This window comes from Diorhabda carinulata, chromosome 1 (genome assembly GCF_026250575.1).
Source record: "Diorhabda carinulata isolate Delta chromosome 1, icDioCari1.1, whole genome shotgun sequence".
NCBI classification, from domain to species: Eukaryota; Metazoa; Arthropoda; class Insecta; order Coleoptera; family Chrysomelidae; genus Diorhabda; species Diorhabda carinulata.
Window position 1 is genome coordinate 31,518,365 of NC_079460.1, and position 25,647 is coordinate 31,544,011.

The window sequence follows — 25,647 nt, forward strand, 5'->3', positions numbered from 1 at the left end:
TTTTCACAACGGAAATCAATAACGCAATTTTTTCTGTATATTTGTAGTCGTTTGTAAAGTAAAAATATATCACATAGATTTTCTCTATTTTAAAATTTTTAACATTGACTAACAAAACTCCCTTTGTATTCATATTTAAATAGCACTTATGAAATGTGCATAAAGTTCGCTCAATCGGACTAATGTTTCACGATATACCTACTTTGAGCTTACAGAAAACTTTTCTAAATGTTGTACGCTTTAATTGCCACTAAATTTGTCTATTCTACCTATTTCCCATTGTTTCACTCATCTTTATTCTATACTTCATCCAAAGAGTAGTCGATAATACATGATAAATAGATAATACATGATAAATAGAAATCACACGCAAAAATAGTGATATGACGATTTTGGATAACATAAAGTATCAGAAACAGAAGAAACGCACTAATAGAGGATATTAGATCATTCTCAAGTATCATCTTTTTAACTATCAACTAATAACGCATGATAAAGTGGTCCTAATTTGACTTGAATTATTAATTAATTGTACTTTTACTTTATATTCATATTATATATATATATATATATATATATATATATATATATATATATATATATATATATATATATAATCATACCAGCAAAACAGTTTTTACATAACATAATATACATCGTTAAAACAAATTCTTTCCATTAATTCATACTAACAATGCCTAACAAAATATTTTTCAATGATAAGCCAGCTCATTAAAAACATTAATTGCCTATGACTAAAATACGAGGGTTACAGTGGAAATAATTATTCTTTCTTTTTTGGTAGAAAACGAAAAACACACACTATACCAAATCCATTTCACAAAGTCGCTTCATGTAAACAAAAGCGTTGATGACTTATGGAGAGCTTATCAACCCACTTAAATTCACTCAATCGTAAACAAAGCCATGATCATTTTTTCTTTAATTAATTTTGTTTCTATTTTTCCATTTATGAAGAGAATAAAATGTAAAAGTTTTTTGTAGACTTTTGGGTATCACTCAAATTTACTAATAAATAATAATGCACACAGAGAAAAGTGTTTAACCAAAATACTTGGATAAAATATCGTTTTGTCCTGATATCAGTGTGAAAATATAGAAAGTTGTTTCGCTTTTTTCTTAAAGACTATTAGACATTTTATTTATAATACTTGACCATATGAAAATACATCGTCACGACGTTGTATCCACCCCATACCTAAGGTGTATAAAAGAATCAAAGGGTTTTTTTCTTTTCTACATTCTATTTTCTACATTTTTTTTATCCTATTTATATGATTAACATATTCTCGCATCGTCCTGATTTAGATAAAATTTTGCGAGATATTTACAATTAAATATAGGACTACAATTCTTTGTTCCATTCTCAAAGTTCCATTCTCTTTCATAGTAGGATTCATTTGTCATCATGATATTGCATTTAATGAATGCATAAACATTGCAGCTTATTATTTAAGGTTAAATATCAATAAATACACTTTTGAACCTAACAATTTTAACAATAAAATCAATGTAATATACCCCATGCTGCATAACATCTATACGTATATATAACAAATCGTTTTGGCACACTAATATTGGCTATGGTCTGGTTTCCTCGTCACTCCTCAAATACGAGGTATCTCAAAATATACCAAGAAATGTTCATAAAAAATATTCAATGTAGTTAGCTTTTGACTCGATTACTTGATTTTTGAAAAATATTTAACTAATCAGAGATATCTCATATGTCCTCAAAAATAAAAATCTAAAAAATTAGACTCTGTGGAAATTAATCTTTTAGGTATTTACCTACCCATCAAAAACGGTATTGTTAATATTTTCTTAATCGACCAAAACGGTTTTTAATTTGTATGCTATGCGATGTATGTCACACTACATTGATTATATTATTTTAAATTGTATTTATTGATATTAAAGTTTTAACATCAAGGTACAATTTTCTATTTATTTATTAAATGCAGTCTTATATTAACAAGTATATCCTACTGTGAAACCCACTTTCAAATTTGAGCACACGCCAAGAGAACAATCCATCTTAGTCCTTTCGTATGGATAGGGAGCAAATATTAAATCTTCACAAATTTTTGATGTATTTTCATATGCTTATAACCAAGTATAATAGAAAAATATTCAATTGTCTCAGGAAAACGATCAAAACAATTTTTGAATTTTGACTTTGATCTCTGAACAGAGCGATATTTCATTGTAGTGTTTTAGATTGATTTCAGACTCAAGATGTTCTATGTATAACGATGAAGCTTGAGAAAAGATCTAATATATCATTTCAGAGGTGTATGGATGTTGAAAATTCAGTTCGACTGCGTGGTGATTGCCCATGAACACCGATCAGTAGGTGCGGAAAATGCTTGTGATTACACTTTAATAATCGTTAGGACTTCATCATATAAATTCCAATATCTATAACTAAATAGTTATATAAAATTATATGAATATTTCTAGTAGATACTAGTAATAGAGTTAAGCTAGCAGTCGATCCATGGTAACGCACCTAATCAAAGTGAATTGATTGATGCGAAGCTAGAATAAAAATATGAATTTATTTGCATCGTTCTGCGTAGGAATTAAAGGGTGCATATTTAGGATTTTTCTGTCGATAGTTCTATTCATATAAGTGAATTTTACGCAAAAGTTTTGTTTTCCCACTTATTTCAACGAACTGTATATGTAGTGGAGGCTTGTACATCCTTGAATGGTTTTCCTTCTATTAATACATCAATATTCAGAAGGAATTCACATTCTAAGTTAATAAAAACGTGAAAGAAATTAAAAGAAACCCGTTTCAATGTCCCGCAGCCAGTACATTACGTTACTTGCTTCGTTTTCATGCATATGATGACATCATTTTAAAACTTGCATTTTCAATCGTGTCAAATGTAACATTGGAAACAAGACCTTAAGTACTGAGTCATTGAATATGTGAATTAATTCTGTCTTCTAAGTATCTTTATTTATAAAAATTAAACTTCAAATAAGGTCATTTGACGTTGAGCAATGATACGCTAAACTTAGGTGAAAAAAATATCTGTTCTAAATTATTATCCAATCCCAAATTTTCACAACAACCTGTATCATTTTTGAACAGCAACCCTTTTCGAAAATTAAGTAGGATATGAAAGTATCAGATTCCGATACAAATATTATACTTGAAGTGAAAGAATAAGTAATCATTTCAAAGTGACAAAATATCAAGTTCTTCGGAAAAATGCATTATTGACTTGCGTTGAATGAAGTACTGTTTGAAAACGAGCGACGAGCTACGGACTGGAAAATATTATGAAGGTATTTCTAAGGAATACTTCCAATAGTTCTAGTCGCAAAAAATGATGATGATCTCCAAAGGCTGTGTTTAACTGCACAGCTAAATCTTTCAATATGATAATATATGCGTCCAAAACAAAGTGTATGACCACATCCAAAACTCCGATAAGATGTGAGTTAGTCGTAGACGACTAGATAATTCACCAAGTGACAAAATTTAAATACCTAGGAATCGAGATTTCAGGATTTGGAGACGTAGAAAACGAAGTAAGAGATCAAACAACTAAAGCCTTAAGAATCGCAGCATGTTTGAACGAAATAATATGGCGAATTAAACATATCGGAATAGAAGTCAAATCGAGAATATACAAGGCCACGGTAAGACCCATAATGACCTACACCGCAGAGACACGGCCAGAAAAGGCGAAAACCAAAAGAATGATAGAAATAGCAGAGATGAAAGTGCTACGCAGGATAGCCGGAAAAACCCTACTGGACAGGGAAAGAAATGAGAACATCAGAAGATTGTGCAAAATAGATGACGTCAACGAATGGGTATTATCAAGAAAAAAAAGATGGATAAGTCGATCGATAAGTCGTATGGATAACAATAGACTGGTCAAGATAGCGCGCGATAAATCCCCATTGGGCCGAAGGAGTACTAGCCGACCCAGAAAAAGGTGGAGCGACAACCTTGAAACAGGATAGGAGACAAGGATGCCGAAGATAAAACAGGCGACTACGCCTAATACACGGATGAAGAAGAAGAAGACTTCCAATAATTGATAGAACTTCTTCCTTGATTCTGTCATAGCCATTATTCATTGTTTTACGTTGGATGAAAAAGCATTTTACAAAAGTTCAGTTTGAAAAAGACTGCAAGAAGATTTGCATGAAACTGTTATAGTTCTGCCAATATCAATTGCAGAAGCCAGTTATGCGAGGATCAATCAATATTTCATAAATACGCACAGCACTCATACCAAATTAAGAAATGAATTGTTTACTCCCCTTATAAAATTCAGTAAATATTTATAAAACCGTCAGTCCACGTGGAGTCTGTCAACCAATGAAACATCGAATCGTAAACATAAATGCATTTCTATTGGCCCAAGCTGTATGTACACAATTTCTTCGAAATATTTCTGCTAGACATTTATGTCGCTTGGTAAAATTTATTTAATTCATAAATTTCTTTAAATAAATAGAAATATGGCGTTCTTTACACCATGGGCGAATGAAGACAATGAAGTTGCACAGTGTAGTGAGAATAACGACAGGTATGAATTTAATAATAAAGATTTGGATATACAAACACAGCAAGTTATTTTAGATATATTCGAATGTTTAAGAAAGGAAAATATTCAGCAATCCGATAATGTAATCATAATAAGAATTACTGAATTAACTAGAGTGAATAAATTTTCCTTTTATCGTGTAGTCACGAAAAGGGTTTCTGTGGATCATTTACAGAATTGGAAAACATGTAAATAAAAACTGAAATCATTTAACAAAGCTACATAAGATTTCATACGTAGGACAATTTATAGTTTATATAAGGAAAGCAGAGTTGCGACATTAGAAGTAATACAACAAAATGTAGCAGATTATCCAGAATATACCAGTTTATAAACATTGCGTCAAGTTTTGTCAGCATGTGGTTTTAAACACAAAAAACTGAATAAACGTATGGCAATAACCGAACCGTCAAGGATTGTTCGATGGCGAAGATTATTTGCGTCGGATAAAAGACTACCGAATTTCTAATAGACACATGATTTATCTAGGTGGAACATAGTTTGACAGTCGCAATGTTCGGTTGGGTTGGCAATAGTGAAAATTGCTGTTTGAATGGGCCATGTTCTAAAGGGTAACGCATTATAATTATTAATATCTGCTAAAAGAATTTAAAACTGTGCAGCAATATGGACAAACGTAAAATCAGAATTACGAAAATGTAATCAGCCTCCAAAACTGAGTAAAGAGGTTGTAGAACTCGCAAAGAAAGTTCTAGCAGCAGATCGCCAAGAGCTTTGGAAAAACTGTGTTGAACAAAGAAGAAGATGAGTATGTTGTAATGTGGTATCACCCTCTTTACAACCCATCATAATTCAATCAAATGATTACTCTAGTTCAGACGATTCTGACTACCATTATTATTTATGAAGCTACTTTGGAATTGAAATGTTTTTTTTTCTTTTGTTTTATTTGCAAAGAATTAATTTTCCTTTATTGTTTTTGCTTTGAACTTTCGTTTTCCAGGAAATAAAACGAATGGGGTACAAAAAGGGCTCTGTTCACGTCTGGTACCCTGTTTAAACGAAATTCCCTTACAGGCAGGTACATTTTACTCGTCTATTTACGTTTTATAATTTAATATTCAGCTGTAGCAAGTTGACGAGGTATAATAATGATTTTTTTCAAAGTTCCAAGTAGAACTAAATTTAAGTGCATCTGTCTAAATAACGGCTTATAATGCCGTCCAATTAATAATGATTCGATTGCTATTTAACGAATACTTTCTCGCATAAGATATACATATTTTTTAAAGTATTTATAAAAATGATAAATTTATAAAATGAGGTATCTACGCCCATGGTAGGTCAAAAAAATTGTCGGCAATGGGTTTTTCTATAAGTTTTTATAACCTGCAACTGATATTGGAAGAACTATAGCTCTTCATATACTGTCATATAATTGAATTGACCACCATAATATGAATTCAAATAAACGACAAATTGGTTGATTTGAAACGAAAGACGTGTGAAAAATATTGCGGGTAAAATAAGAAGCGAATAGAAGAAAGTATAGGTTCACACAATGCTTCATAACATGAGATTTTCTTTTGATAACGCTACATTTATTTTATAAATATCGATTATATATTCTTTTTTATCTACTCAATAACTAGTCTCTCTCTATAATTTTAATCATGTATAATTATTATAGTATATATTAATCTACTCAACTACCTATAAGAACGTTGCTATTACCTTACTTTCATTTACCAAATTTGTCTTTACGTTTTGTTATTAACGCAGATATTTTAAAAAACTACTATCGCAAGTTTGCAATACATACAACCTTCGAGTTGTTTATCCTATTTAATGGATAGTGATATTGCAAATTAAAATTTCATAATTTTCTAACATAATAAAGAATGCTATTTCATTAATTATAAATAAAAACAATATCTCTAGTTGGCAGCATGATTGGATGGTCATTTGTAGAGAATAATTTCATGCAAAATGAATTGACCTCATCGAAATAATAATAACGTACACGTCAAATTCATACATTACTAAGATTTGCGGACGTTGACTAAAAAAAGTGATGACGGCTGCTCTAGATATATCTGAAAATCAGTGTTGGCAAATGATTTTTGTTCCTAATTATGTGAATCAATAAAAATATTACCGGTAAAATTCATTATTACGAAGAAACAAAATAAAGTCTGGTGCAACGAAATATTTATAAAAATGTATAAATTACCAACAGAACTGTATTTCAGAGAACCAGTTTTGTCATTAAACACCTTTGTAAGAGGCTCTTTAAGGCACGACCTTCATATAAATTTCCTCAACCCACCCTCTTCATATGTATCACCCTAACAAGGTGGAGAATAAATTTGTGTTTTAATTTTTTTTTCCAATTTGGAACAGAACTTGAATTTTGTAAATTCCATGGAATCACTCAAATCGCCCAACCACTGGTATTTTTGCAACATTCATGTTACATTATAAGAGGCTGAACTTATCGACCCTTAACTTACTTATTATCAAATCTTTTTTCCAAGGTTTATTCTCACAAAATGAAAATATTAATTGTAATGCATTTTTATTTAATTTTTATTTATTTATTTAAAAAAACATAATGGAATGTCCAATTACAACCCAATAGTAGGTTGGTGTAACTTTGTTTTCATTCAAATTTTGGAAGCAAATTGTTGTAAATTGTTAATTTGTAGTTTGCTATTTTTCTACTTTTACTACTAGATTTCTTTATTTCTGTTTATATACAAACGCTGAAATTCGGTAACACTCCAGTAAGCTGAACGCGTTACTGGAGCAAGTATACGACGTCTGCACATCTTTTGACCTGTTTTTAAAAATGGTTAGTAAGATTTATACCTGAGCGGACCAGTCCATTTTGTAAAATCAATATTTTCAAGGTACTCTGTTATCTTGCATTAGCAGAAAACCGTTTCCAATAAACACGGCATATGATAGCACATAATCTTCTAGAATGTAATATATCGCCGTGTTGTTAGCGCGATTGTGTTACGACGACATCTGTGTACGCCAAACATCCCACCTCTGAACAACTCGTAGTAATGTAGCACAGGCAGCATACACAACTAATTCCTTCAATATTTACAATGAAGGCAGATTCTAGAATCATCCATGAACAATATCTTTTTCCAATATAAAATAAGTACAAGTTGATAATTTCACGTATAAATATACATAAATATAGGCAGATAGAAAAATTAACTACAGAATTCACCAAATATGTTTCAATATTTTGTTTTACACATAATGACTTACGTGAGTGTTGCAGAAAATTATTAATTTTTTGTGATGCATACGATAGCAATGTACTGAAAGATTCATTTTCCATCTAACACTCGAACAAACACAATCAGGTCGTTCACCTACCTTGTATAACTTAATAAAATGTGTATAAGGTATGAAGAGGAATTAGATCTGTCCCACCAATGGTCAGTTTTAAGATGATTCTTATGATATATTTCTATTCATAGTGAACAGTTTGTTTATTCTAAGAATTTTCCCATAACAAACAGTGGTATAGTATATAATTTATTCTCAATATATCATTAATTTGTCATTTATACGAAATCATAATTTCTATACATAGGAACAAAACACATAAAAAGTAATAAATATGCAAAAAGGAATGTTCTAAATAATGAAAATTCGAATCCTCTATATCAATGTTATATTTAACATTGATAGTATTCATTTGATTTCATTAAGAATTCATTATGAAAAAAATCAAATATTCAATGAGTGTAGACCATTGAGAAAAAAATAAAGCATATTGAATCCATATAATATGACTTTCGACTATCAAATAACGGTTGAAGTATGATTTTTTTAAAACCGAGTGTTTCCCGTAAGCAAACACGTATTCAGTAGTCATTTTATTATTTGATTGGAATCAATTGCATTGGATTACGGAATAACATATGATTTGATTTGCATATTTTTTTTCTTCACAATATCCAATTGAAAAAAGTCACAAAACCGGAATATCAAAAATGTGCCTGATCCAAGTAACCACTGGCGGAAAACTACATCGTATTTATACACAATGGAGGTCTACCGATTATTCTGTTGTGGAGAAATCTTCGACCTAGATTAATATGGATAATGACTGTATTGTGTTTCATTTCTTTTTTTTTTGACGTGTCTTGTTTTTTTTCGTAATCCATAGGTTTAGAATCCTTTTTTGTAATATAAACGTTATATATAATATATATTATATATATGTATATATATGTATATATATATATATATATACATATATATCTTGCAAATCGTTTTGATTGTAGTCTTTAGAAACAGTTGTTAGACCTTTTTATAATTTTTATTGAAGAATCTTGATTTTGATTTTAGTTCTACTCTGATTGAAAATTGGTTTTCAAAAGAGGTAAAAGTATTGACGTTTCCATCTATTTCAGTCTTTATCACAATACGACTTGACATTGACAACTCGCACACTTATATCAATAAGTAGATCACCTACAACATGGATATCTAATGAAATTCCGGTTTTAACCATAATAAATAATTTTTCCTTAATAATCATAATTTAAATTATTCATAGATGCATTGTAATTTATAAAAAATATTAATTAATTTTACTCAAGTTTTTTAGGTCTTTTCTATTATTGACAGCTTTCTTGTTCCTATGTATGTCAACCATTTCTAAAAATAGAGTTTTTCATTTATTTGATTCCGCTTTTTATCATACTTATGACATTTTTTATTTTCCAAACAATCGTTACAAGGATTTGATACTGACAATTTACGAGGATATATTGAAAAATTCTTAGCCTACTATAGTATTAAACAAAATTTCAATGTCAAAATATTTTATTACTCAACAATTTATTTATACTTGCCTTCCCGATCGGTCATCCTCTTCAATGGAAAATTTACCTCTTTTGAAGCTTGCAGTCCAATTTTTCACGGTCGCATACGAAGGACATGGATCATCAAGGATATTAAGCATATCTTCCTAAATCCTTTTCTTTTAATTTATTATGTAACTCTGGTTTACTTTTTTGACATCAAACTTAACACTGATACTTCTAATAAGTTATTGTTCGGTGCTACATAACGCAATATTTTGTTTAAGTATGGAACTGGTCTAGGCTAACTAGATATCAATACATCCTCGTACGTGTTTATATTAATTAATAGATCAAATACATCATGAATATCAAAATAAAAATATAAATCTATTTTGACATAAAAAATACTTTTCCCTTAGTTCCTACATATCAAAAATATATAGCGGTCTATCTATCAAATAGTAGTAATTGTATTGTAATCTACAAAACGGAGCTGTAAATTTTACTTAAATTATTTAGATCTTTTTTATCATATATATCATTCCTACGTGTGTTTCCATTTCAAGAATTTTTTGTCATTATAATTGTTTTTATATGTTTTTATCTTTTGTGGTTCGTTGATGCATTTTTTTATCATATTGACAATACGATAAAAAAATAAAACTGCCTTAACGAAACATGAAATATCAAAAAAACATAAATTCAATTACGATTTGAAAATTCTTGGACTGGAATCTAATATACGAAAAAGAGACTTTTTAGAAATGGTCCATATTCATGAAAACGAAAAAGCTATAAATGATAAAAAAGACCTAAATAATTTAAGTAAAGTAAATTCTAATAAAACTACAAATAATTTGACTGATTACTGCTATATATTTGAGATGTAGGAACCAAGGAAAAATTGATTTTTCTTATTAGAACAAAGTTCTAAGTTGATTTTATCCTTATTTTGATATTCATGATGAAGGTGATCTATTGATTAATATAAATATGCAAATTGTCAGTGTCAATATCATATTTTGATAAAGACTGAAGTTAAGTCGAAACGTCAATTTATTTCTACCTTCAAAAAATTATTAGAAAAAACTGATTTTAAAACAGAAAAGACCTAAAATCAATAACATTTAGAAGCTTATATACATTCTCTTTGTTTCCTTCTTGAATTGCTTGCCATATCTCATTTATTCTTTTCATTTCTAACCCCACTTCTTCTTCATATGTCGTCAATTTCATTAATATAGTTTCCATTATGTTACTCATCTTTTTAATTGGGATTAATATTAACCTTGCATGAAACTATTTTGATTTTCCCCTTCTATAGTCGACATTATTTTATGCTACATTTAAAACATTAATACTTTTGTTAATTTTAACCAGGGCATATTTTCTTCCCTTCATATCAATTTTTGAGGGTTGCCACTTAACGTTGGAGATATGGCAAGATTGATGTGGATATGCAAATCTGACATTGCTATCATAAAGTTTGGCATTTTTTAATGTTGATCGTATTCAGAACGTGTTGTTATACAAGTGCTATTGAGTTGTTTACATATTCTTGAAACATTCATCTTGTTCAAAAAATGGAATTAAATCGCGAACAAACTGATATTGGAAGATCATCATATGACATACCGTGAGATTCAGGTATACTTGGGTATTAGTTTCACTCGCATACATTCAATATTGTATGAACATTTGGCTGTCAAACAATTTGTTCACGTTGGATACCGTATAACTTGACAATCGCTCAAAAAAAAGCTCGTGTCTATTGGTGTAACGAAATGATGAAAAGACTCAATCGCGGTATTCCAAAGACGTCTGTAAGGTCGTGACAGGCGACGAATCATGGATTTATACATATGAACCCAAAACTAAACAACAACCGACTATGTGAGTCTTTCAAAACAAGCCATATCCAACTTAACTTGTTCACGCACGAAACACTTCGAAGCAAATGGAATAACTGGACATGTCGCCACCGTTTCATTAGAGCACCGTAGAACGGTCAATTCAGAATAGTACACTAATTTTTTTGCCAATGTCAGGGTAACAAATCGCAGAAGACGAATCATTCTTCACCATCACAATGCGAGCTCTCACACATCAGTTTACACAAAAACGTTTTTGAACAGTCAAAACATGGAATGGAGGGGTCATACAGTACTTGTTTGGCTTCTTATTCCCGCAGATTAAAAATAAATTGCGACAACGTTTTTCCACACAAGCAATTGATGCCTTCAAATCATCTCAATGGAGAGTATTTTAAAAAACAATAATGCCATATCCAATTTAAATATTTGTTTTCATTTGTTTATACCGAAAGTTTAGAAGCAGACCTCTTGTATTGTCATTCAAATAGCAGTTTCTCATTTTCATATTTATTCCATTTTTTCCCTTATTATTTTCCTCCGTTTATTCTACTCTGATTTATCTATACATTCTATATTTTCAGTTAAAAATGGTTCATATTGCTTCTATCAGATCTCTTTGAACTGGCTTTCACCTTCTACCACTTCTCCAATTTTATATGTCTTGTTTTACTCATTTATTTCGTACAAAATACTTCCATTATTTAGTCTTCTCCTATTTTTATCTTTAATGCTGTTTGTTTTTATCTTTAACTTGCATTGCATTTCCCTTCTTCTTTACTTATTGCTGGCACTTCTCATTATACCACTCCTCTCTTGGCTCCATATTTTCTTTTCTCAATTTTTTCTTCGCTGCTTCCAGTAGATATTTTTTAATATTCTAGCAGTTTTTCTCATTGTTATCTTTGTCATATTAATTGAAGAGAACTTCTACTCGTTACACGTATTTTTCCCTCTTACTTTCATTTGATTACTTTCCCAAATTAGTTTATATTTGATTTGTTCCCTTTTTTTCAATTTTTGTTTAATTCAACTCTACTAAAGTGATATATATGGTCTACTGACAATTGTTCGAATTTATGGAGCGAATCAAGAAGAATAATCTGTAGATCAAGTTTACGCTACACAATAAAAACATTTTCATTATGGTATAAATCAAATCCTGCAAAGCGTGAAAAAATCATCATTGGCGAAAGAGAAAGTAGTATAACTTAATCAATAAAAAATAAAACATAGGTTTATTAGAGAAATCATCTATAAATTTTCTTTTGTTTCAGGGTTCGTCATAGCAATATCTCTAGGATGTCTACTTTTTGGCATAATTGTAGCTGTTTTCTTCAATAGTTGGGTTAATCTAGTTATAAATTCAGTAAGTGCATTCAATTAGATTTTTATTATTGCTACTATTGCTCACATTACTTTATGTAAGGCATAAATGTAAGTAGTGTATTAAAAATGGCTCAACATAATGAATTTTACTAATAACAAAATACCCATCACTCTAAATTACTTAATAAGTACTTATAAGTAACTGAGTTTTCGAAAATAATTTTTTATTTTTTGAGGAGTGGATAATCGGAAGAAGTACACCTTTTTCCAATATCAATGAACGTGAACATACAGAGAGATGTAGAGATGTAAAAAAAGTTTAATTAGATCTAGCTTATCTAGGCCCTCCCTGTCATAGTTCACAAAATCCAACCTCTTTATAAAGGTATCTCAAAGCTAATATGTAGATGTTCAATAGGAGAATTTAACAGAAGCTCTGAGAATTAGAATAATATACATATATAATTGAATGAAAACCATGAAAAGTGAATCAGAATACGCAATATTTATTTAATGTTTTCTACTCCGTAAATTTTATTATCCTTGCCGTTCTTCACCTTCTCTCCCCTCATCTTTCTTCTTTTTTATACTTTTTTCTTTCCAAATTCTCATTTTCATAATTTGATATATCTATTTTAGAACAGATCTACATCATTTTCTCTCATTCATACGTACTACTCCGAATTGTTTGTAGTTTTTGCCCCAATTATCTGCCTAGATTTATTATTCGCCCCCTATTTTGTTATTTTTAGTATCTTTTATTTTCTGCACCGAATTTATTTTGTATTCTTGAATATAATTAGCTTATGATACCAGAATCTGAATCTAGAAGAGTCAAATTATGCAAACTTAATTTTTAAATCATTATCTTTCCAAATTCTTAATTTTCAACTACTTATTTCTATAAGATAATTAGAAATCACTTTTATATAATATTTGTTACAGCAAATAAAATTAAAAGAAGGATCTCAGACATTCAAATGGTGGTCGAAACCCCCAGTAGAACCCAAGATCAAGGTATATATTTATAACGTTACCAATGCTGACGAGTTCCTTAATAATGGATCGAAACCAATTGTTGACGAATTGGGACCATATGTATACATGTAAGTACAATTTAAATAAATATATCAAATGAATAAGAATTAAAGTCGAAATATTGTCAATAGATATAAATTTGTGGTGGTATTATGGTAATGGTAGGTAGATGTGTCCTATGAGTAATACAAAAATAAAATACAACCCAGGCAAAAAAACTTTCGCTCCTAATTACCTCACAATTTAATCTAATTCACCTGATAAGTCGCCGTCAAATTCAGATAATGCTACTTATTTAGGCAAACTGCATATTAATTGTTGAGTCGAATTGAAACTAACCGTGTCAAGTTTTAATGTACCAGTAACGGTACTGGTTCTTCTCTCGATTATATAAGAGCGGAATGTCGCGAATAACACACTTACGAGCATTATACTATAGAATGGGTTGAATGATTCAATTTCAGTTTACCTCCATAAAACTTGTGCTACATTTTTTGTACATGTATTATAAAGAATACTTTCTAAATCTGATTATAAGTATAGCTTATATTATATCGGTTGCAAAATGTCAATTTTGTTTATACGCAACTTATGGTATGTATGTTTTAGTGAAAACATTTAACTAATTTTATCCAATGAAACTAAAGATATACATACATAGGTAAGATTATTATAGGACATGTATTCAAATATAATTTTAAATGTTAGATGTAGTTATATAGTAAGATTGTTATGCTATTTAGGTCTTAATTTCCTTCGATTGCACATTTTTTTAAACTTGATTGATTTAATAATTATTATTAGAAAGACAGTAAGGCTATTAGAAATGAGAGTTGAAGTGAGAAGCCGCGACTCTGTCAACACTTCATAAAAATCACCTACCTTACTCAACGTTAATGATATTCCACTGATTCTACAGCTGGTTTCCTATCCTTTGTTTGGTAGGATTCCAATGTCAATTATTTTTCCCTCATTTTAATATGTGACGTTATGTGTTAAAATAATTTATCGCGACTATAAAATTAAATCCCTAATCTGTAAGAATATCCATCGATGTAACAATTCGAGTTGTGTATCAATATGATGATTGTGCATTAATTTTACTGTAAAAGAAATTAATAAGCTCACATAATTTCATTACCTTTACAAAAATAGGTAAGTTTTATTGGCGTCTTATAGAGCAAAAGTTGGTGAGTGATTTTTGATTGAGGAAGTTTATCATTAAGTACCTACATTATTCTTATAGAGAATTCGGATATAGTCGTATCTGTATATAGGTTTAGAAAATTACTACCATATGCGATAGAACGATTACTGCTAATAACGTTTTTTGTGATTTGTGTTTCGTTTATTGCCGACTTCGTTGTTAGTTTAAACATTGCACTACTTATTTATGAGAGAATACATTCATTTAGTGTCTGATCTATGATTGCGTTGTGTCTATTTTATCTTTATCATTATCTTTATAACCATGATCTACAATTACCTCGAAAATTGAATGTTGTTTAATTGCATGGTTGTTTGACGAAGTTTCGTACGTTTCGCAAAATGTTGGCAGTCCCATATCTTGATAATTTGGTTGTAAATTTCTGGCGTTTCAGTTTGGAAAACTTAACATGCTTTTGCGTTTCTAAGCACACTGCCAGAATGGTACCGTATAAAACGAAAAAGGCAGTATTCAAGGACGTTCCCAAAAGTGATTCGTGACCAACTTATTAAAAGCTAACTCTATAAAACCAATGATTATAGGATAGTTTTAAATATCTTTATTAGAATTTTCTATAAAATTCCTTGAATAATCACTTTCTTGTGAATATATTGAGAAACAAAGTAAAATCTATGCCATGAAATTGCCAATTAGTAATATTAAATAAGAAGAAATACGTTGAGTCAACAACACACCATCTGAGATCTTTTTAATAAGTCGTAGAATTCAAAGTATTGTTTTTCAAGGAATTAGTCGTGTTTCTAGTTAATATATATATATATATATATATATATATATATATAACGCAAAGTGGCAGCAGCTAAATTCTTTTATGGCTCTCTCGACCGCTCGATAGGGAGGAACTTAAACGTTCCACAAGCTTTGATTGGCTAAACCTTATTGTTAATTTACGATTAATCTAAGCGTTATAGACATGTGATTGTTTGGTGATTTTTAATCGATTTTTTTCACTTAATGCAGTGATATAACTTGCATGTGAATGTTTTGAAAGACCCTGTATATATATATATATATATATATATATATATATATATATATATATATATGTATTGCTTTTAATAATTTTCAAATAATAAGAACTTCTTTATTATAAGCACTGACATATATTTAGCAATGGAAATCTTACATAAATAATTAAGATAAAACTCACTTTTAATTGGTGAATATTGAAACTAGAGTCAGTATACAACAAAATTGAATGCGGTCTTTTTTTAATATTTGAAGTTTATGAACAATCATATGATATTATCAAATTTGATTTTGATAAAAGAGTAGCTTTTTTCGGTTTCAGAGAAAAATGGGAGAGAAAAAATGTTACTTTCCACGACAATGGAACCCTCACTTTTAACTTACAAAAAATGTATCGGTTTGACGCGACCACATCAAATGGTAGTCAAGAAGATTTAGTGGTTGTGCCAAATATACCTATGCTGGTGAGTAAATATACATAAATGTTATATACATATATACACATATACAAAATAAGATTTTTTCAAATTCTAGTAATCTGTATAAATAGCTTTTTTTCAAATTACATTCAATTATACAAAAAAATCGATTAAATATTCAGTACAAAATTATTTCGAATTCAATGATATACAAATATTGATAAAACTGGTAATTTGTTCAAAAAATAATGTTGTTGTTCAAAAAACTTCTGCAAATAATCAAATTAATTAGGTATAGTATAGAAGAGAGTTATTCAACACATTAGGAATTTTACTGAAATCTACAAAAAAAAACATTAGGGTGTGACTAAACAGAAACAAGATATACAACTTTTTCAAAGATAAATTATCAATATTCCTGTTTTGTTACTACCTATTATCAATTTAATGATCAGTTTTTCTAACGCTTTCACCTTTAACCTGTTATAATTGGATCTAGTAGTAATAATTAAAGCCCAAAGTTTAATTATTGTGCTCTTTACAATATTTCTATACTACTATTACTGTAAAGAGTTTCTGTTATCAAACAAATTCCACAATTTGACAGTATGGTATAAGTATATTTATTCATTATTGGATACCTTATTGACTGAAACATAATTATTAACATATTATTAACATATTATTAAAAAAACATTTTTGAAACAGAAGAGGTCTAAAATAAGAACATTTAGAAGCATTAATGTATCAAAAGGTTGAACCGCGTTGGAATTTGAAAAATTCTCGACCTTTTGGCTCCCACTTTGGAGCCATTATCAAGAGAAGAATGTGGATAGGGTGGTTATTCGTTCATTGGTAAGAAGCGATCCTATTCAACCCTTTTTCTTAGTTGATTCCAAGGCCTCAATCCGCCTACTCCTTGGAATTTTACTGAGGAAATGAAAAGCTGAAACAAAAAAATGTAAAATGATTGAAATAGAAAATAAAAATAATATGCTTACCATAAAGAACACTGTTTACACTAACACACTCACTGCTGGTCTTGAACTAACTAGTTAGCGGTCATTTTAATAATTGGATCGTCAAGAACACTAAATTTTTGTTATATAAAATTTGATTGGCTTGTATCTAAATACTGATTCTATGAATATGTGGCTAATCAGTAGCAACAAATACCAAAATAATTTCGTGGGTCTTTGTAAAACACTTCTTCGAAAATACGAACTTGTCTACAAGCATATAATTTTAAATGAATCATGAGATTTATCTACAGTAATAACAATACATATTGTCCTCAATGTTCACCGGAAGCTTTTAGCCCTATCAGTAGAAATGATAGTTCATTCGGAATATTTGAATGGAATTATACTTGACAATTAAAATGAATGCGATTAATCATAATTTGCAGAATGCAGCCCTTATCAATTTATTGTTAGTAGTTATCTATTTATAGAGAACGATAATTGAAGAATTGCAAGCTTAATGACGTAGATACACATTTGTTTTTATTATTATGTATTCTTATCGTGAATCATATACCTTTAAAGAATTTCACAAATCAATTCACGTCACACCTTTATCGCTAAAAAGAGTTTTGGTCGCAGTTATATTTCAAGAGTGTAAAGCTAAATGTTAATTCTCGTCGTTTGTTTTTTTCTAACAAAAACAAAAAAAGTATCTCAAATTTCATTTTTCTCATATAAGATTTATTCAATAAACGTGTATATTTACAATTTCCGAGTGTATTGCCTTTCTATGCGATTTTGAACAGTACCTTTTACTGCCTCTTGCAACCAAAAGAGAGGATTAAACTCTAAATATAAAATAATTAGCTCACCAATTCCCATCATGATATAATTACGAATAATTTGCTTTGTTTTTTAATTAATACATTACATTTAATAATATTCTCATTTATCTAATTTATGAGATTTGGCAATAAATTCGCGACTGAAAGCAATGATGATCGTTCATGTCGATATCTTCGGCATCGTGAATATGTTCGTATCAATCAAACAATACCTGGGAAATTTTTTGTTAGCATCCTGAAGTTGCAGACGTCACTCATTTTCCAAGTCGAATTTGTGTCGCGAAGCCTCATTCCTCGTTGATTGTACAAGAGTTTCAGGCGAAAAAAAAACGCCTCCCTATAGTAACAATATTGCCCCATTATGTGCCTTTTTTAGTCACATCTCAAAAACACTCATTATTGTGGCGTATAGGAGATTAGTTGAATTTAACTAAGAAAGTTTGCATCGTAAAAGATTTCCTTAAGATAATGAAGAAAATCAGTGGTTTGTAAATGTTGAACAATCTCTCTTTCGAGACGAATTAGAAACGCTAAAACATTGATGGGAGAAATTGTTAACGTTAATGGGGACTATATTCATAAAAAATTATATATTTGCAAATTTTTCAATGTAAGCGGGTCAAGATGTAACACTCGCATAGACGGTATTAAAAAAATTGATAATATCATTAAATACAATTTAACGATGGATAAACAATTCAAATTATTGTTGTTGAATATGTTATTATACCTTCGTGGAAAAGAATTAAATGAAATGAATTTATCCACTGATTCCTTAATATTAGAAAAAAATTGCAAATATATTTTATTTATAATGGTATTTTCCCAAAACGTGTATAATAATTATTCAACACATGCTTGAGAAAAATATTTTGTTATTCAAATAATAAAAAAACTTGTATAAACCTTGGTACTTAATGGACAAAGAAGGTTTTAAAAAAATATCTCAGCAAAAGAAGGTCAATATAATTTGTTCATACATTAGTTTGCGGTGTAGACAGTAATAAACAATCCCGTAAGTTTGGATGTGAGTCACTTATATCAACTTTTTGATATGTATGTTTAAATATCATACTTTAGAGATACTTTATTAAGGACTATTGAAATAAAAGTAGAAAAAAAGGATCAGTTAGCGCTTTACTACGAGTACCACTTGCAAAAAGTTTTGAAAAGTGCCTTTTTCAGACTGATATAAAAATACAGTTAGTTCGATTGAGTAAGGACACATGTAATATGTGAAAAAGGTGGAGGTAATATGGATAGTATCATCTAAACATGTTCAAAATTTGGATAAAGGACGATGTCTTGTTATTTACTGGAGAAATCATAAATCATTGAAAAATGGTAAGAAGTCTTAGCAAAGGAACGTTATACGTTAAGGTTTTTATACAAGTTGAACGTAACTATCAATATTTATACTTCATATAACACAATGCAATAAAGTAAATTTTTTTGACTATATTTGGCACCATAGAACTATTTGAAATATCTAAATAAAATTATTATATCACGTCAAGTTAAGTAGTGAAACACATTTATTGATTTCATTCGCAATTTTTCAAAATTCGACATGAACAAACAATAATTTTTTTGGAACGATTAGCTTTGGAGGCTCCAACAGTAATATGCAAGCATGACTGGCTCCCAACTACCCTGATAACGCTTCTCATACTTTGGAATGTCTTGATAAAATCTTTCTCCGTGTTCATTACTTAGTTACAGAACCAATCTTATTTGCAAAAAACTTAAATAAGAGTGTAAGAAATGAATCTTCTTCTACATGTTGGACTATAATTTGTAATATACATTTTTCATGGTAATTTGGTGATTTTTAATTGCTGAGGAATTTTTTTGTGGTGTCGACAAAGCTCAACCGTGAATTTTTTCGGTAGGACTTGGGCTCCATAAAAAAGCAGGATCTTTGGCTAATGTTCTCATATTAGGACTGATGAAAATGCCTTCATTCATTCTTGCTGAGCATAGAAAATATTTTTTTAAAAAACAAATATCCAGGTCTCTTTTCGGAAAGTGCTTTTACAAAGTTCTTTATCAAACCAAAGTTTCATGTGTAATGACGGTAAAATGATTTTCTTAGATAGTACTAATTGTTCATTTCTTCCATTTTTCTGGCCCACTAGAAAACCAGATTTGAAAGCCAAGGTGTGCTACATGATACAGAGGTTGGCATAAGTCAGGCAATGCTCTCGAAAAATCCGCAGGTAACCATGCGGGAGGTATCGTGGGTCCGTACTTTTTGAGGGTCACGTGACGAGTCAAAGTTATCTGGAAATGCTCGAAGATTTACGTGGGCAAACGGACAACTATCCAACGCTCGCGAACATCCGTCATTTCATGCTGCACTACCCGTTATGTGTGCGGTACTACCTTAATGTTCATTTTGGAGAATGAATAGGATTCGTTGAGCGGGCCGCACGGTCATGTGAGCGTTATTATGAATACAAGAGACGTGCGGTAAATTCCAAAATTCATATTACGGTGTACCGAATCATTTAAAAATATAAACCTGACATCGTTTTCAGACCCATTGGGAACTTTTGCAAGCAGTGTCATAGTGGTAACTACTCACTTCAGTTACGAGCGGTTTCCTATTAAACGAATCAACCCGTCAACAATCTATCGAACATTCAGATCATGGATAGGAATTACTCGCTCAAGCTTTTCTGGCTCGAATTTGAAGATCTTGTTAATTAATAATAATGTCATTTTACTGTTCCATCACTTAATCAAGAATTTTTTGTTACAGAGTGCAACCTCACAATCGAAACATGCAGCAAGATTTTTGAGGTTGGCAATGGCAAGTATAATGGATATTTTGAAGATAAAACCTTTTGTAGAAGTATCAGTTGGTCAATTGCTATGGGGTTACGAAGATCCTTTATTAAAACTAGCCAAAGATGTTGTTCCTAAAGAACAAAAATTGCCATATGAAGAATTCGGTCTGTTATACAAGGTACAATTATATGAATATTTGTATTCAATAGTATGATTATGTAGACTGATTATGTTTCACGATTGATATATAAAATTTCATCATTTAATATACATGCTAATTTTGCAGCTTCAAAGGTTTGCTCTTTTAAATGGAGATTTCACCTTGGAAAATAGATAGAAATCGCCCGAAGCAAGATCTGGCGAATAAGACAGATGTTCTAACAATAGGACGAAATATTGCGCATTGTCTTGATGGACAACTTATTCTTGTTCTTCCCTTCTTATCCTTTCACAAAGTTTAACAAAAACGTGGAGGTTATTATGTTGATTAATAGTTTGACCTTCAGGAATCCAGTGAATGTACACAATCCCAAAAAAATAATCATCATTGCTTTGAACTTTGATCTAGTCATTCAAGCTTTTTTTCCTCTCGATAAAGATGGGATCTTCCATTGCTTCGTTTCAAGATCATAAATAATAAACCAGGATAGATCATATCTTATTATCCATTCTTATAAGTTTGTGTTATTTCCAATGAAATTCAAAGAATCGGTACAAAAATTATTGCGAGCTTCTTATTATATTATATACTCAATCAGATTACCGATTTTTCCAAGTTTCATATGAAATATCACAACAATTTGTCGCTCTACTATTACATTTAACATTCTTCCGGTTAAACAACAAAAAAATTGACTACGGCTATACTGATTCGTCTATACTGATACGAATGCATTCGTAATCGAAGTTTCCTTGGTAACAACTGTCCATTACTGACAATTGGCGCATATGCACTTGTATTGCACCGTCAGTCTCGTTAATTGATAGTAATAGCTTGTAGTATCAGGACCCTAAGAAATACATGTTGTGACAAACGTCTGATTACACATCACAGGAAGAAGATCAGTATATTACTTTAATTTGCAATCAGAACACAGTAGGTAAAGTATCCCTTCTCCAAATTCGGAATACTTGGGTACCTCAACGTCATTCAGAATATTCATAGTAAGATCAACTCAAAAAATAGTCAAATCTGGGATATGCCTCAGGATGAAATACTCAAAAAGTTTGCCATAAAATGTTATAAGGATGGCTTTAAAACAGCAGACACAATTGGAAAAGGAGTGTGCGGGCTTAGAACCAAACAGTCTGTAAGCCAAGGCAATACTCCAAATAATCAAGCAGAAATATATGCATTTGGGAAAAAACAGGAGAGCATCATCTTGTCCGATTGCAAAGCAGTGATTAGAGCTCTCCAATATTATAGAATCAAAACTGGATTGGGAATGCCTGGACAAGCTATGAGCTAGGTAAGAAGAATTAAGTTACTCTCAAATTGATTCTGTCATACAACGGAGTGAATGGAAACCAAATAGTTGACAGACTCGCTAAAATAGGGGCGGACAAACCCTTCACAACACCCAACTCTTTTGTGGTATCAGCTGCAGAATCATGGAACAAACACTGGAAAAGTAGCTAGCTAGGTGTTAAACAGGTTACAGAGACAATATATATGGATTGAGATAGGCAAAGAAACTTCTGGGAAACTATAACCAGGGAAAATCTGTTGAAGAACCTATGAATACTAACAAGACTCGGATCATTGTCGCGTCAATGGATACCTGAAGACGATAGTTTTAGCAGAGAGTGTAACGTGTAGACTCTGTGACGTAGAGGACGAGGCCTCTAACAACATCTCACGAAAGGTTTGAGACTACGGAACACCACAGCAGTATACCGTATACCTGGCAGCGTATGAAATAGAAGACGAAGATCTTTGCATCTAGAGCTATCCCACATTTTGAGGTCAGTTTTTGGTCACTGTTGAGTGTTGAAGTATATAAAACTCATAGTAATAAATCCCTGAAATAGCACATATAATTCCCTCGATACATTGATAAAACTGATTTTGCGTTAAAATTCTTCTAATAAGAAATGCTAATTTGAACGTATAGTTGATTAGCTATCATACATCTTATTATGATATTATTTCAAATATTTGTCATTATTTCAGAAAAATGGTACTTCGGAAGATAATATAACGGTGAATACTGGAGTAGAAGATATTACAAAATATGGTTTAATTGACAATGTAAATGGAATCAAAAAACTTCCGCATTACGCTACAGATCAATGTAACAGTTTAGAAGCTTCAGATGGTTCAATATTCCCACCACACATGACCAAAAATACGACAGTGTACATTTTTGATAAAGATTTATGCCGCAGATTGCCATTAGTGTAAGTAATATCAAATCTAACAATTTTTCGTAAACCTATATTAATTAGTGCTCTGCTCTCTTAAACAAACATACATGCCCTGAAGATGAAGATCAATGTAACAATAAGATACACATCACGATTCTTTTTTTATATATCACAACTGATATAAGTTAGTTTCTTATTTATCTTACTAATGCCTTGATAACATGCGTATAGGCAAAGATATTGCAATAATTATGCGTTCATAAAGTAACTAGCAGTATGGAATTGTCTCTAGCTTTTACAAACTAAAATTAAAAATAGAATAACATAAAACAATTCGATTTTAGATGTTTCCATTTTATTACTTGGGTCTTGGTTAATATAAACCAAAGGCTTTGAATCAAGCATATAATACAATTACCTTAATCACATTAACAAGTTTCCAATGTATTGACAAAGTATTCAGCTGTCATTATCAACCTGTTCTCATATACACGACATTGTAGATATGAGTGATTATATTCATTTTACAGATTTCAAAAAGAAGTTCTTTCAAGCAGTAACGAAGTACCAGCATTCAGATTTAGTCCACCCAAAAATGTTTTCGCAAGCGTAGAGGAAAATCCAGACAATGCCTGCTTCTGTCCCCAAGGACCTCCTTGCACACCATCTGGATTCTTCAATGTTTCTTTATGTCAATACGGTTCGTATTTATCTGCCTTTAATATGCACAATATTTCCTTAAAATATTATACGAAGTATTTATATTTCGATTCATGTCATACTATTTCAATAATCAAATTATTGCAGTTGGAAAGTCGTTTTATGTAAGAACATATTTTTGTTTTTGTTTCTAGATTCTCCTATATTACTATCATTCCCACATTTCTACCTCGCTGATGATAAATACAGAACTGCAGTAGAAGGAATTTCCCCACCTGATCCAGAAAAACATACATTCTATATGGATATTCAACCGGTAAGTTTATAACGGAGCAAAAAAAATTTAATCTATTCATTTTCAGTTATAACCACATTCCATATATCTTCATATTCATATATCTACATATCTTCCCTCTATCCTTATAACTCTCCATAAAGATTTTCCATTTTTCAAGTTATCTTATACGTTGTCTATGAGAAGGTACGTAGGCCTTTGCTTCTCTAAAAATTTATTATTATTTAATGCAGATTCGAGAAACTGTGAAAAGTCAGATTAAGAACAAGGCAAAGGGCTCAAACCAGAAATATTTTCATTCAGAACTTTTCTTTCATAATTCTTATCCTTTGAACCATTATCAGATCTGAGTTTCTTACTTTGCTCATTAGAACATTTCACGTGTATTTCAATGTTCCAATAATATTCCTTTCATCAACTTCCATTGTTGAATAAACCATTTTTACATTTGATAAGCCCCACAAGTAAATTTGCAAACTATCCGGTATCCGGTAGACAAATAAATATTTTATTTTTGCTTGTATATAATTTGAATAGACTTTTCATGTTCGTAGTGATACGTATTTGTAATATATTTTCCATGTAATTACAGGAAATGGGCTCTGCTATGTCAGCAAGGGCACGTATACAAATCAATTTGGCTGTTTCTCAAGTAGTGGATATTAAACAAGTAGCCACTTTTCCAGACATTGTTTTTCCTATAATGTGGTTCGAAGAAGTAAGTATTAAACAATTTATATGATAGTGCCTATTTTAATTTGCTGAATCTGAAGGAGCAGAGACATACAGTTCAGAATTAAAAATATCTATCTGAACATTAAACTTAAGACTAGAGATGTTGTCTTCGGTGGAATTTCGAGCATTACGAGTACACCATCCTGAAAGGGTATAAATAGATCGAAATCGGTTGTCATTTTTCTCATACTTCATGTAATTCATCAGTTTTCGTGGAATTAGCTAGGAAAGTGGATTTTTTACCTTCGAAGAACGTTGAGACCTTTCGATGCTATTATTTCTAACAAAACCGAGATGACATGAGAAACTTTCTCCAAAAATGAATTGTCTTCATGATATTTGAATATATGAACTATCTTCACGGATTGAACTGCGTTAGTTTGAAACTTCTAAACGTTTTTGCTTCCATTGAAGCCATTAACAAAAGAGGAGAGATTAGAGAGATTATACGTTCATTGGTTTAAGAGGTGATCCGTAGTCTCAGTCTATATTTTCCACACATGAGTTCCCTCACTATTTACAAATAAATATAATGTAGAAAAGTGACTAAAAAAATATTGATAGATGAAAATAATAGTTATAATAACCCTCGGCTAGGGTATATCTAAATAACGCAATATTTCATCTATAAACTATACAACCTATAAACTTAAAAGTAGTTTAGATCGAGGTTTTATTATCTGTTTTACCAGTCACGCTATATGTACTTTTAACACTATTTGGTTATTCT

General features: G+C 30.6%; 1 protein-coding gene across 3 annotated transcripts in view; it reads left to right on the forward strand.

Annotated features, from left to right (window-relative positions):
• The window catches only part of LOC130899101 (scavenger receptor class B member 1), a 49,455-nt gene that overhangs the window by 20,262 nt on the left and 3,546 nt on the right, over positions 1–25,647 (forward strand). For all 3 annotated transcript variants that reach the window (XM_057808863.1, XM_057808853.1, XM_057808874.1), the window contains 8 exons: positions 12,552–12,643; positions 13,549–13,709; positions 16,161–16,302; positions 20,832–21,038; positions 23,034–23,260; positions 23,758–23,927; positions 24,082–24,203; positions 24,775–24,900. In XM_057808863.1, coding sequence (XP_057664846.1) covers positions 12,552–12,643; positions 13,549–13,709; positions 16,161–16,302; positions 20,832–21,038; positions 23,034–23,260; positions 23,758–23,927; positions 24,082–24,203; positions 24,775–24,900 — 1,247 coding nt within the window. The remainder of the gene's footprint in view (positions 1–12,551; positions 12,644–13,548; positions 13,710–16,160; positions 16,303–20,831; positions 21,039–23,033; positions 23,261–23,757; positions 23,928–24,081; positions 24,204–24,774; positions 24,901–25,647) is intronic.